Below are 14,376 nucleotides of genomic sequence, written 5' to 3'. Positions count from 1 at the left end.
GCACCACCTCCTGCCCGCCTCTCCGGAAGCGAATGAGGCAAAAATCCAAGAAGAGACCGCGAATGTTTAGGGGGGTGCGGCTCCGGTCTAAGGAAGAAAATGGCCGCGCCTGGCGCTTACAGGTGCGTCGAGTGCAATGGAAAGGCTACAGAGCTGTACAGAGATTATCAGCGTGGCGTGCTGCGCATCTCCATCTGTGTAAGTTATGAGAGGGCAAAGGATGGGCAAGGAGAAACAATGAGAAAGGTAGAGGAGTGTAATAGCTCACCAGGTGTGCAAATATCACCACAAAATGGAGCATAAAGAGCTGGAGAAACTATACGGAAAGGCGTGTGCTCCCTCTGTTGTTTCCTATTTATTGTCATTTTAATTAGATATGTATAACGAGCTTTAGTCTCCAGTGGAGAACTAGTCTCACATCATAGTTCTCTACTTTGGTCTCACAACAGCCCTGTGAGGTAGTCTAGACAGAGAGAGTGACTAGCCGAAGGTAACCCATCGCTTCCATAGCAGAATGGGGATTTGAAATAGAGGGCAAAAAGATACAAGATTTGGGAAAGGATTCTCACAGAACTCTCCCCCCTCCCCTGCACTGCAATTACAAACTTTCCAGTCTTATTTTTAAAAGCAGATTTCAGAAGGGTGTAGGTTCTGTGTTTAATTGTCTTGAGCTTTTTTGAAGGAAAAGGCAGCCTAGAAGTCCACTGAAAAGAAAGATGGTCCTTGACATGGAATTGGAGTCTTCACTTAGCCTAGAAGCACGAGATGATATTAAATCTGAGAGAGCCCATTTGAGTAAAAACAAAGTGCTTTTCAGTTCATTTAATGGGCTCTGCGAGCTATGGGATTTTCCTCAGATCTTTTCTTCCAGTATTCTTGATAGTGCAAGTAGTTTTTAATTTGAATACACTTTTATTTAGCCCACTCTAAGGAGCTCTGGGTGGAGTACATGATTTTTTCCTCCCCCAAGGTTGCACAGTCTTTTGTTGTTTTCTACTACTACTCTTTTTACAGCATTGTCTGAATGCTCTTTTCTTGACTATAGCTCCCAAATACTGTTTCTAGCTTTCTTTTTTCCCCTTCTCTCCACAGTGTTCACTTGTTATATAGCCATGCTTCTGCTTGCATTTTTATAATTTCATAGGCCTTATCTATCTGGGCTGTATTGCCGTGGTCTTGGCATTGTAGTTCCTGACGTTTCGCCAGCAGCTGTGGCTGGCATCTTCAGAGGTGTAGCATCAAAAGACAGAGATCTCTCAGCTGTGGCTGGCATCTTCAGAGGTGTAGCACCAAAAGACAGAGATCTCTCAGTGTCACTGAGAGATCTCTGTCTTTTGGTGCTACACCTCTGAAGATGCCAGCCACAGCTGCTGGCGAAACGTCAGGAACTACAATGCCAAGACCACGGCAATACAGCCCGGAAAACCCACAACAGCCATCGTTCTCCGGCCGTGAAAGCCTTCGACAATACTTATCTATCTGAATTGCCTTGACCTGGATAGCCCAGGTGAGCCTGATCTCGTCAGATCTCAGAAGCTAAGCAGGGTCAGCCTTGGTTAATAATTGGGTGGGACCAGGGTTGCAGAGGCAGGCAGTGGCAAACTACCTCTGTTTGTCTCTTACCATGAAAACCCCACCAGGGGTCGCCATAAGTCAGCTATGACTTGAGGGCACTCTGCCACTACATCTATCTGAATTAATGAATTGTTCTGTAGAGTCATGCTTATCTTTGAGCAGTTCTTCTTCAGAATCCTTTGCTTTCTTAATAATTAGGCTGTTTGTTATTTGTTGATTAGATTTATATCCTCACTGGTTTAGACCAGTGTAAAGCAGTTTCTCCAAATCAAAATACTCTGATCCCTAAAAGGCTCACCATATAGTAGTTAAATAGTTTGGAAGAGGCCAAATCAAAATTGAAATTACATTTCATATCCATAAAATCTATTTAAATTTTTTTAAAACACTAAATGCTTAATCATATTATCCATATTAATTCCAGACAGCCATCAGAATTTACCATTTCTGAGCAAGGTAATTGATTGGGCAAGGTAATTGAGCAGCCAGTGGTGGAATAGCCCCAGGGTTTCTTGATGGAAACATCTGTGTTGGACCCATTCCAGTCTGGCTTCAGGACTGGATTTGGCACCGAGACAGCTCTGGTGGCGCTGGTTGACAATCTCTGACTGCACTTGGATAAAAGTGGGCATGTGCTGCTGATTTTGTTAGATCTGTCAGCAGTGTTTGACACCCTTGACCATTCAGTTTTGGTCAATGGCTTGGTCACACTGAGAGTGAGGGGAACTGCTTTGGATTGGTTCTCCTCATTCCTTCAAGGACTTTTTTTAGGGTTGCCCTTGGGGAGGAGAAGTCGGCCCAGCAGGAACTCTCCTGTTGAGTCCCTCAGGGATTGATTCTTTCCACAATGGTATTCAGTATTTATATGCACCCTTTAATAGAGATTGTCAGAGGGTTTGGAGTTAAGTGCCTCCAGTAGCTGATTACACTCAACTTTATATCCTGGATAGAGCAGCTAAAGGCTGAGATCTCAGTCCTTGTCCAGTGCCTGAATGCTGTGGTTGATTGGTTGAGATAGAGTTAGCTGAAGTTAAATCTATCAGAAGTGGAAGTCATGTGGCTGACTCAGAGCAGAACTACAAGTGACAAAAGGCACAGGTTGGATACTTGTCAGCTTCCCTCAAGTTTTGATGGGAAATGTAGGCATCCTAGTCTTGCAGCTTGGCTCTCTGACTTTTCAACTGTCACTTGACCAACATTCCGCCAAGCTGCCTACATTTCCCATCAAAACTTGAGGGAAGCTGGCAAGTGTCCAACCTGTGCCTTTTGTCACTTGTAGTTCCGCTCGCAGTCTGCAACAATAGTGGACCCAGCTCTTCCATCACTTGATGGAGTCCGGCTTACAGCGGTGGACTCTGTCAGGAGTTTGGGAGTGTGGTTGTATTCCACACTATCCATGGACAAGCAAGTGTCCATGGTGGCAAGGTCAGCATTCTACCATCTCCACCGAGCCCACCTTGGTCCCCCACTGAGCCCCATCTTGGTCTCACCTTGCCAAAGCAATCCATGCTATGGTCACCTCTCATCTAGACTACTGTAACTCACTTTATGTACCAATGAAGGCACTTCAGAAATTCCAGTTGGTACAGAATGCAGTGTCCAGACTGTTGACTGGCACAGTATGATCAGTGCATATTACTTTGATTTTGAAGCAACTGCACTGGCTTCCAGTTGTCTTCTGAATCATATTCAGGGTGCTGGTTTTAACCTTTAAAGCCCTTAATAGTCTGGGATCCTCATACCTACGGGGCTGCCTCTCCCAGTATAACCCCCCATGTGCCCTATGCTCGTCATCTCAGGGCCTGTTAGTGGTTCCTAGCCCCAGGGCCATTTTGACCCTCTTTGACCAGAGGGAGAGCTTTTATGTTTGTGACTCCATCCTCCTGGAATGCATTAACAGGAGAGTCTCTGGAATATGGTGAAATTCCAGAGGACCTGAAAAGTAGAGATGTTTCATCTGCTATTTGGAGGCTGATTCAGATATTTTTATTGGGTTGACTCCATATAATTTATTTATTATAGACAAGGGGCATGAGTAGGATTTAGTGATAGCGCTATTCTTTTAGATGTATAGATTTTAATGTTTGTATTGTATTATTGGTTTTTGATGTTTGTATTCCTATTTTAATATTATACTACCTATTTTAATGTTTGTATTTATATTATTTTAATAGTTTTTATAAGTATGCTGTAAACCACCTCAAGCACTAATAATAATAAACAAATATTTATGTACTTCATTTATACCCAACTTTTCTCCCCAATGGGGACTGAAAGAAGCTTACAGTATTCTCCCATTTTTTATTTTGTCCTCACAACAATCCTGTGAAGTAGGTTAACCTGAGAGTGTGTGACTGGCAAAAGGTTACGCAGCAAGCTACCATGTCAGAGAGTCTATACAAGATATATGACATGTTCTTCATGTACTGGGAGATGCAATGTTAGCCAGGAAGCATAGTTTTAAATGACAGGGCCAGCGGAGATCACTCCGGAGGCGATGGATTCTCTCACAGCCCTCTGTCGCCTCTGATGTCTCCCCTTCTGGAGCCTTTGCCCTGGTTAAATTAAAGTTTTAAGCAACAAGGGCGGCAGGGTAAAAGCTCTGGAAGGGGAGGTAGTCTGGCATGCCAGAGTCAGCACAGGGCTGTGAGAGAATCCGTACCCTCTGGAGTAATCTCCGCCAGCTCTGTCTTTCAAAACTACACTTCCTGGCTAACATTGCCACTCTTGACACTTGATGAACACATGCCCAGGCTCTTGTGAAGAGAGACTCAGAGTAGAGATTTGAACCTGGGTCTCCCAGATCCTGGTCCAACATTGTACACCATGCTGGCTATTGCATTGAGAGAATCTTCTTAATGTAGGTGCAGAATGCTGGTGGTGGAATAAAGCATTATGTTAATCATTAAGGTGCCAGAAAACTCACCGTACATTTTTAATATGGCCTATTAGTTGCCTATGCCATGGTCTAGTAATGACAGTTTTCTCAGATTAAACACACACATTTGAAGAATTCTGCCAAACAGCATACTATCAATAGGGACTTCTATGGAATTTACTGTGTTGCAAGTAAGTGTAAAGCTTTTGATACCATCAACAATGGTAGCTTCCTGGATTGGTTAAGATGGGCATTAGGAAGCAGCATGTTCAAACAGTTTCCTTCCTTTCTGGTTGATCAGTACCACAGTGTGGGCTTGGTAGATTACTGTTAGCTATCTTGATACTGTATTATTTGGGAATCTCGAGGTCATTTGGGAATTTGGAGTAATGTCCCATCATTCACCATCCTTCTGTTGCATCTGATTATGATTTGTAACAGACTGGATGGCCAGTAATTCAACTCAGACAAGACTGAAAATGCTATTAGTTGATAATATAGTCAACCTTGGATTGACTCAGTCCAGACACAGTGTGAAACCATGTCTTATTTTAAACATAGTTAGCTTTTGAGTCCAGTGGCACCTTAGAGAGCAACAAGATTCTGAGAATGTAAGCTTTTGAGAGACAGAGCTCCCTTCTTCAGACAGGTATCTTGAGACAGGTGTTTAAATTCTCTCTCTCTCTCACACACACACTCTCACTCTCTCTCTCTCACTCACTCACTCCCACCCACCCACCCTTTAAATCCCATTATAATACTTATGGGTATGTAACATTTTTTGGGTTGTGTGTGTGGGGGGGGGTTAGTTGGTTTTGTAGTATAATAGCATAGTAGCCACACTTCACAAAAGTGTTTGAATAAAACAGAGCATGTTGATGCATAAAACTGATGAAGTGAATTTCGAAATGTAACATTTATTGAAGAGAATTTTAAAAGGAAAAGAGTGTAGTGCTGTCCGGGGTCTACAGCCCAGCCCCCGGACTTACCTGGAGAAAAGGACAGGAGACCCTTGGGAGACAGCAGCCCAGGTGCCTCAGCAGACAGCCAGGCCCAGCACCAGACGGCCCCAGGGGGAAGGGAAGAGACACCCAAGCCCCAGCCAGCCACAGAGGGAAGGGAAGAGACACCCAAGCCCCAGCCAGCCACAGGGGAAAGGGAAGAGACACCCAAGCCTCAGAGGGTTAGAAGGGGCAGGTGGAGGCCAGCCAGCCCCACCCTCCAGTGGGAGTCCAGGGGGGCAGGTAAGGAGACTGGGGGCAACCCAGAGGGGGCTAGAGCAAACAGAGAGGGCCAAGATGGTGGGGACAGGCAGCCAGCAGCAGGCCAAGCTGAAGCCTTACCAGCCAGGGAAGAGAAACAGCCTCAGCAGCTCAGCTGGAAAGCACTAACCTAGCCCAGGGGATACTGGGAGCTAAGCAGCCCCAGGTGGAGCTGCCTGAGGCATTCTGTGGGAGGAGATGGACAGCCAGCCAGGGAGGCTCAGCTGTGCCTGCCTTCAGCCATCAGATCAGCCAGGGAGGCTGGACAGCCAGCCAGGGAGGCACAGGCGGACCGACCCAGTGCTTCCAGCCAAATGAGCACAGGTGCAGCTGCCTAGGCCAGCTAGGGCCATGGGTGGAAGGCAGCAGGAGGGTGTGGTTAGCAGGTAGAGCATGGCTAGGCTGAAGGGATAAAAGGGAAGCACACCCACAGGGTGGAGCGGGTTGAGTAGGAGCAATGGAATGGAGCAGAGTGGAGGCGAGGAGGAGAGTCAATGAAGGAGATGGTGGAGATCAAAGGGGGTGAGTGGCACAGGTTGAGCAGGCCAGCGAGTGGACTGAGAGGGAGTCTGGGTGAGGTATACCGCCCCTCCTTCCACAGAGCAGGGTCCTGCAGCATCCCTGGCACCCCTTTGACGTCAGGGCCGGTCAGACCGGGGGCCCGCCCAGTGGCGGCCGCCGCAAGCCCTGACAAGTGCAATAATCAATCAAGTACCTTTAATGGCATACAACAAGTGCAATCAATAAAGTAAAAAATACGTACAAGCTGCAGGAATGGTCTCCTTTCCCTTGGACATGAGACTTACTGGTACTTGGCCACTACTGCTCAGTGCACCGCAGGAGTACAATGTGCATATTTCTTTGCCGCATCTCGTTGCTTCCTCCTTTTGGCATTGGTATATCTTGCACAACGTCTGCCATGAGGCTTCTTGGGGGCAGTAAGAGGTGATGGCTGCAAGAGGTGTGAGGTGGAGTTGGATTGAGCGAAGGGTGGCGTGGTGGGCACTTCGGCAGGTTCATGTAAGAGGTTTGCATTGAAATAGTCCCTAGAAAGGTTGTGAACTATCTCCCCATGAACATTTAAAAACTCAGCTGCCATACTGACTTTGATATAAAAGCCCTTTTCAGGAGTCTTGTACTGTCTTTCTTCAACTGTCTGCAGTTTCCTTGACCTAATTTTTACCTCAGAACACAGAGTTCCACAGCTGACCCATCAGCCTGCCAGCCACACAGGAAAGCCAGGCCCCCACAGGGAGATTGGCAACCCTAGAGGGAAGGTGTATTTTTACCTCAGGACACGTTCAATGACTGGGAATCATTGAATGTGTCCTGAATACTGCATGTGTCCTGCATACTTAGAATGTTGGGATGATGACCAGTCAAGGCTGCATATGCAAATGACCTCAGGGCAGAGTGGCTGAGTTGGCAGTTGATGGGGGGGGGGGGCGCAATGAGCAGCCTCCCAGCCACACAGGGAAGCTATATCCCTATGGGGAAACACATTTTACCCCTTTTTACCCCCTTAGGGGGTGAATTTCTTAAAATCCATTCTTAGTGAGCCCCTACATCACAAAAGGAATGTTCTCCCCAAATTTCATGTTTCTGGGTCCAGAGGTTTGGGCTGGGCATTGATGAGTTAGTCAGGACACTTGTCTTTATATATATAGATACGTGCAAGTGTGTGTATACACACACACAAATTTCATTTATAATATTAATCAACTTTATTCAGTTTGCCAGCTGTAACTCTTCATGCAAAAGCTAGAGCTTGTATACCAAGCATCCTTAAAACAAGAGAGAAATTATATTTTTATGAATAATAATAAGCAGCTAGGATAGTTGATGTAGGGGATGCTAGAAGCTGCTGTAGTGGGAAGGAAAATCTTGTTGGTCTCTAAGGGGCTACTGCACTCGAATCCTGCTGTTCTACTGCAGACCAACACGGCTGACCACCTTAAACTATCTGTGAAGTAGGTTAGGCTGAGTGTGTGTGACTGTCCCAAGGTCACCCAGTAAGCTTCCATGGAGTGGAGATTTGAAGCTGGATTGCCCAGATCCTAGTCTGACAAACCACTGCACCATGCTGGATCACAAAATACCCACAAATTTTACATCTTACTCATGCACATCTCCAGTTCATAACACTGGTACTTCATCTTAGCACAAGAACCATTCCTGTTTCTAGAAAGCCTTCTGCGGCTTGATTAAATTGATTAGTGGAAATCTACTGCTGGATCCAGTCCTTTAAGTTTTCCTTATTTACTACTGTAACAAACCACTGCCATGGGATGCTTATAATGTAGCTGTGCTTCCAGGAATGAATTACGGTACGGACCCATATTTTTATAGCACTCTCAGATCTTTTTCTAAATCATACAACTGCTTTTATATTTAATACATATGTTATAATTAATTCTAAATGCTTATTTTTACACAAATTATCAAAATACTGTCACATAGCCAAAATACACAGCATTAGTAAGAACTTTTTATGAGCTGCTAGTACATTCCTTCAGACTCTGGCGGTGGGCAAATAACTCTTTCTCTGTCTTGCAGTGTCTATAAATTTAATGGCTGAGTTTAATGCAGGGTGAAACATGAAACTATTTCTCATATTTGTCTTTGCTTTTGTGAAGGTTTCAGATGAAAGACATAATGGAAGATGCAGTGCAGACCATTTTTGTTACCCAAAATGGGAAGAACTTTGTGTGATTTACAAGACTGTTAGCAAGCATTTTAACTTGCTCCTGCTTTATTTTCAGAAATCCTGCCAGAAACCAGTGGACAAATATATTGAATATGATCCTGTTATAATATTAATTAATGCTGTCTTATGCAAAGCACAGGCCTACAGGCATGTTCTGTTCAATACAAAGATAAATGTAAGTTCCTGGGATTTTTTTCTCATCTTAATTTATTTTAAGATATGTAGATCTTATCACAACTCAGTGAAATAATAATGAAAATATTTTATCTGTGACTTATTGCCAGGAACTGATTTTCCTTTCCCCCTTCCTTTCAGTATACTAGTGATAGTGACTTTCATTGGGCTCCCAGGTGTTGCTTCTTGTGTGTAGTGTTTTTTGAGAATGGGAAGACTCTTGAAAATCACTCTTGTCTTGTGCCCATATAACATACATAAACATATTAACTGAATACATAAGAGTTGAGCTAGCTCCAAGACCGCTCCTTAATGGAAGTAGTTCCATAGTTCACATCTGCCTGGAAGCTAGCGGCAAGGAATATGCTGAAGAAATGTAGTGATCGCATATATGCTTCTAGGAGAGACTGTTCCTTCTCTGAAAAAAAAATCTTAAGATCCTTGAGCCTTCAGTTGTAGCCACATTCCTTTAACATGTTGAAACCTAAGCACAGGAGCCATTTTTCTTTGCAAAAGTAGATGCTGTGTTAGGGCAGATCTGTTTTGCATTGAGCTTGTAAATCTTAACAGTGGCTGAACAGAAGCTTGTACAAAAATCTTTGGTATCACATATGTTAAAATTGATCAATGGACCTCGATCAGCAGCAAGGAGAGTGTATAGAGAAGCTTCTCCCAAAATGTAGAATTGCCCCTAAAGGTCTCAAAAATTTATTTTACTTCATTTATACCCTGCTTTTCTTCCCATTGGAGACCCAAAGTGGTTTGCTTCATTCTCCTCTCCTCCATTTTGTCTTCACAACAACCCTGTGAGGTTGCTTAGGCAAAGTGGGGAGTGGGTCACCCAGATCCTAGTCTGTCCCTCTAACCACCTACACTACACTGGCTCTGTCATGCTGTGAAAAGTCTGAACCTGAATACTTTCCAGAACAGCAATAAAATTTCAGTCAGAAGCCAAGATTAAGCCAGCATGTAGATACTTGGAAATTAATTAGGTATCTTGTGTGCTGCCCTGAGTCATTGGGAAAGGGCAGAACAGAAATTGAACTAAATGAATTAGGCTCAGTGTGATCAACTTACTGCATTATTAACAATGTTGGCCCATTGTAGTGCTAGTAAGATCTATTATAGGCTTGCCTTAATGTGTTCCTCTCTCCTAAGAGCTTCGCTGTTAGTGCACTGAAAAAGGATAGCGACTTGACATATAGTCATAAAAAGGGGCCATGGTAGCCTTGCCTCTCTGTAAGTATTAAGTTCTGCACATGAATATTTGTTCCTTGTTTAGCAAAGCAAAACTCTTGAATTGTTTTTAAGACAAGTCTTTCATAACCATCAACTAAATGAGGACCTGTCAGTTTGATGGATGGTAGCATGTGTTTTGGGCTTCTGTGATCCTGCCCTTTACTCCAGGCCACCCCAGCTCCCACTAGGTTCAGTAGGACCAGGAAAAGAAGGGATTAGGTAAAGGCAGTTAAGTTCATGTCCAACTTGCTTCTCCCTCATTTCCCACATTTGTTAAATTCCATTCCTGAGACTAGTGGGGAATAAGGAGACCTGCTTTACTACCCCCACTGCTTTCTTAGTGCCAGGCCTAGTATGCTCCAAGAACAGTCTGGGGGAAGAGATGAAAGAGATGGCTTGTGTGTTTCATGCACAGGATCACATCTCCTTCTGTTCTGCTTCTGTCATTCCTTCTCTTCCCAACACAAGAAAAGTGTAAAACTGCCTTTCATATATGAGGATATTCACGGCTAATCTTCGAGAACCTAGCAAATAGCATGCTTTATAATAGCTACTGAGGGTGGTACGGTTGTGGGTTGTGGCTTCTGAGACTATTTTGAAGTGTCTGCTTCTGATGCTAGCATTTTTTTTATTGCTCAGATCCATGGAAAGCTCTGCATATTTTGTTTGCTTTGTGAAGCTTATCTCAGGTGGCTACAACTACAGGATTCAAGTCAAAGCCCTGACCCTGATGATTTAATTAGATATGCCAAAGAATGGGATTTTTATCGAATGTTTGGGATAGCATCCCTGGGTAAGATCAAAGATTATTTGTTGCTGCTGTTTTTAAATGTGTAACGTAGTTCAGACCTGTCTGTAGTGCCTTTAAATCATTAGTGCAGAATGGATGTTATAGCGCTGGTTCATTATTTCTCTCTAAGCTTCCTCTGAATTTGCTTAGTTATGCTGCATTTTGTTTTAATTGTAAACTTCTTTGAGTTTTCTGGAAATGTGGTGTATAAGTACAAACCACAAACCTTTGTAGTTTGTCAGTTATTGCACTTAACCATGAGTGGCTTTTAGGGACGCACAGCCAGAAGGCTACTGAGGAATCAACGAGCCTGAAAAATCTTGGTGCATGTGCCAGTGCAGATTTGCAGTTCTTTGAATCCTGGCTTTATCCTCAGAGATTAGAGATATCACTCTTTCTGTCTTTTTATATCTTTTGGGTGATCCTGTTCAAATACTTGTTACCATCTATACAGTCTAATCCCAAAAAGTTTGTATTTCCAATCAAAACTTCTTTAAAGGCATCTTGTGAATATACCTAATAAAATGTTGTACAGACTTTATGCTTTATAATCACAGTTCTTTCTTAAAATTGTTTCATCCTTCTCTCATTCAGAACAAACTGCCTTTTTGATTGGCATCTTCACTGCTCTGTGGTTAGCAAGACCAATAGTCCTAAAAACAAAGGCAGATTGCATCTTACTTCTGAAAGCGCTGCTCCTGTCTAGTTACGGAAAACTTCTGTTGATTCCAGCTGTTATTTGGGAACATGACTATACTCCTTTGTGTCTCAAGCTCATTAAAGTGTTTGTCTTGACATCAAATTCTCAAGCAATTAGAGGTATCTTTCTAATTTTCTACTAGTAGTATAATTATGCCCTGAAATAGGTCAAGATCTGACACATTCTTTCAGTCCTGGCATACAGCTGATCCAGGTTTCATACCTCTCTCATTCAGGGTGCCTAGGTAGCTGATTGGCTGCGTGGAGCGGGGGCTCACCCACCACGGAGACACTCGTGGATTGGTCTCCACGGTAGTTGCCATCCTATGCCCCGTCAGGCCGTGTGGGTGGGGCTGGGCCCTAGTTTTCCTGTTCAATGGGCGCCTATGGGCTATGCATCCTTTTTTCATGGTGTAACTTTCCTCCGCTGCAGGGGGAGCAGCTTTGGAAGCTGACTAACTTTTGGGAACTTATGCCACACTTATGTTTCTGTCCGGCCGCCCAGTGTGCCCACTGGTGGCAGCTGCTGGTAGAGGGGGGGTTACACCCGCGTAAGCCTTAGTCCTCTCTCTGAGCGCTTTTCATCCTTCCCCCACTTAGGATTGGGCTACCCATGGCACAATTTAAGATATAGTTTTAATATGGTTGATTTTCACTCACTATTAGTTTAAACCTCACTATTAGTTTAAAGATGTACAACAAAAGGAATAACAAAATTATACTGGAGAGCTGTGAAAAATCACAGCTATGTTCAACAAGGAAAGGATTATTATATTTGCTCAGTTTACAACTACAACTGTCAATTGAATTTTGAGCTTATTATAGTCATTTTAGCTAAATATTCAATTAAGTAAATTTGTGTTACCACCTTTTTAGATGAGGAAGTTTATCTTCCAGTTTAAAAAACAAAAGTTACTATGTGTTCTTAAAGAACTCGTTGTTAGCGCTCTTCTGCAGTGGTATACCAGAACCAAATAGATTTGCAAATTAAAGTGTACATTTTACTTCTTTCTGTAAATAGCAAGACTGAAAATTAATCAACTAATCTGCCTTTGATCCTGTTAGATCTGGCTTCAGGCCAGCTATGAAACAGAATTGGCATTGGTAGCTCCAATGGGCAGTTTCTGTTTTTGGTTAAACACTATGCTTCTTTGTTGCTGTTATTGGATCTTTCAGCAGCCTTTGACATAATGGACTGCAAGATTTTGTTAAGACAGTCAGAGGTGGAATTAGTGGTTCAGATCATTTTAAAGTGACTATGCAGAAGTTTATTGTTGGGAAATTAGGAATCATCCGTATGGGGTCCTCCTCATGGGTTTCCATGGGGCTCTGTTATCTCCCATTCTATTTAATCTTGATGTGAAACATCACCTATGGAGACATCATCCATAGGTTCGGCAGCTGTCATCATCTCAGGCCAGTGTCAGGTAGCTGTGATTAAGTGTCTAAGGATAAACCTATTGAATATGAAAGAGGTGAGGCTGGTCAGTCAGGGTGAGGTTTTGGAGGGGATTGCACTCTCCTCATTTGAGGGGTTCATTTGGCCCTATCTGATTCAGTGAAGAGCCAGGAGTCGGAGAAAGAAGTTGGCTCGGCAGCAAATTCCCCCCACCCCCTATTTGGCACAGAAGCTGGCTCCCATCTTGACCCACTCAACGTGGCCACTCTGCCACAGTTACTTCCAGGCTAGACTACTATAATGTGTTGTACATGAGAACAAAGTATTTTAAAAATTTAAATGATGTCCTCTCATACTAGAATGTTTTCTGTATTGGCCCTACCTGGTGGATTGCTTGGTTTACAGAGACTATAAAACTTAAAATATTTTTAGACAGGCATTTTTTGTAAAATGGGTTTATTCCATTAATAGGTTATATAGGCTTAAGAATGAGTTTCGATTTCTGTTATCACTGATGAGTTATCCTTGATTCCTTTTCAGAGAAAGGCAGGTTAGAATTACCATAAATAATTAAAAATTCAAACTCTGGTAACAGTTTTTAACATTACAAACTGTTCCAAATCATGTAGGCTTTGCCATGGATCCACTTGGAGCATTGGGACCATTTTGGACTGCAGTGGGGAGGGGGGGAGTAAGAAAGCTACATTCCACAGGTGGAAACACTTGTTTCTGTAGACATGCTTCGCTAGATCCAAGCCAGTATTCAAAGGCATCAGATATTAACTGGAAATAGGATTCTGTCCATTTATATCCACTGCAGCAAACCCTTTGGAACACTGCCCATCTCATGTCTCCTTTATTTTGCAGTTACATTGAATACAAGCCGAAAACTTTGTCTGATGGCCATTGTGAGTGGACTCATTTTGGAAAATGGTGTCATCTATTTGTTCCAGAGGATAGGATGGAACATTTGAGCCAGTCAGCTGTCTTTTTGCTAACAGTGGATTTTTGAAGATGTAAAGAAAGGAACACCTTTGGAGTAATTCTCAGTTGTTACATTGCCACAGTGTTGTTGCCTTTTAGTTATAAATGCAGTGGTAAAGGAATTCTGAGTGTACCTGCTGTTCCAGGCTGAGCAGATGACGGTAAAATGAAGAAAGGCTGAAACCAAGCGCAAGAACTTCACTTGTCATGCACTGATAATTTTATAGCATCCTTTGGTACTTTTGGTCTTGCAAAAAGATCTTTGACTGCTATTACAACTGGATTCACAAGGAGAACAGTACTAAGGAATCTAGGAGAACACTACTAAGAACGGACCTCACTATTTTGTGTTCAGCACTCAGGAGGGGGGGAGCTAGTTTGGTTGTTTCTGTATGAGAAAAAAGAAGAAAGTGGCCCATAGAGGACCATATAATATTTAAATATCTTAAGTTTATGAAATAAAGAATGATAGATTGGATTGAGATCAAGATGGGTAGCTGTGTTAATCTGTCTGTAGCAGTGGAAAAGAGCAAGAGTCCAGTAGCACCTATAAGACTAACAAAATTATTGGTAGCATATGAGCTTTCATGAGCCACAGCTCACTTCTTCAGAACAGAGCAGATTGGATTGCTTTGTTAATTGATGCAGAAAAACTGTGCAAGCCAGTGC

General features: G+C 43.1%; 1 protein-coding gene across 1 annotated transcript; it reads left to right on the top strand.

Moving 5' to 3' along the window:
- The first annotated feature begins 44 nt into the window (after positions 1-44).
- Positions 45-14,185, top strand: ARV1 (ARV1 homolog, fatty acid homeostasis modulator). Its single transcript, XM_054981685.1, has 5 exons — positions 45-198; positions 8,478-8,597; positions 10,475-10,628; positions 11,220-11,444; positions 13,591-14,185. The coding sequence occupies exons 1-5, from the start codon at positions 100-102 to the stop codon at positions 13,695-13,697; spliced, it is 705 nt and encodes a 234-aa protein (XP_054837660.1). The 5' UTR covers positions 45-99; the 3' UTR covers positions 13,698-14,185.
- The last annotated feature ends 191 nt before the right edge of the window (positions 14,186-14,376 follow it).

Source organism: Eublepharis macularius, chromosome 1, assembly GCF_028583425.1.
Source record: "Eublepharis macularius isolate TG4126 chromosome 1, MPM_Emac_v1.0, whole genome shotgun sequence".
Classification (NCBI taxonomy): domain Eukaryota; kingdom Metazoa; phylum Chordata; class Lepidosauria; order Squamata; family Eublepharidae; genus Eublepharis; species Eublepharis macularius.
This window is presented reverse-complemented; position numbering and strand designations above follow the sequence as displayed.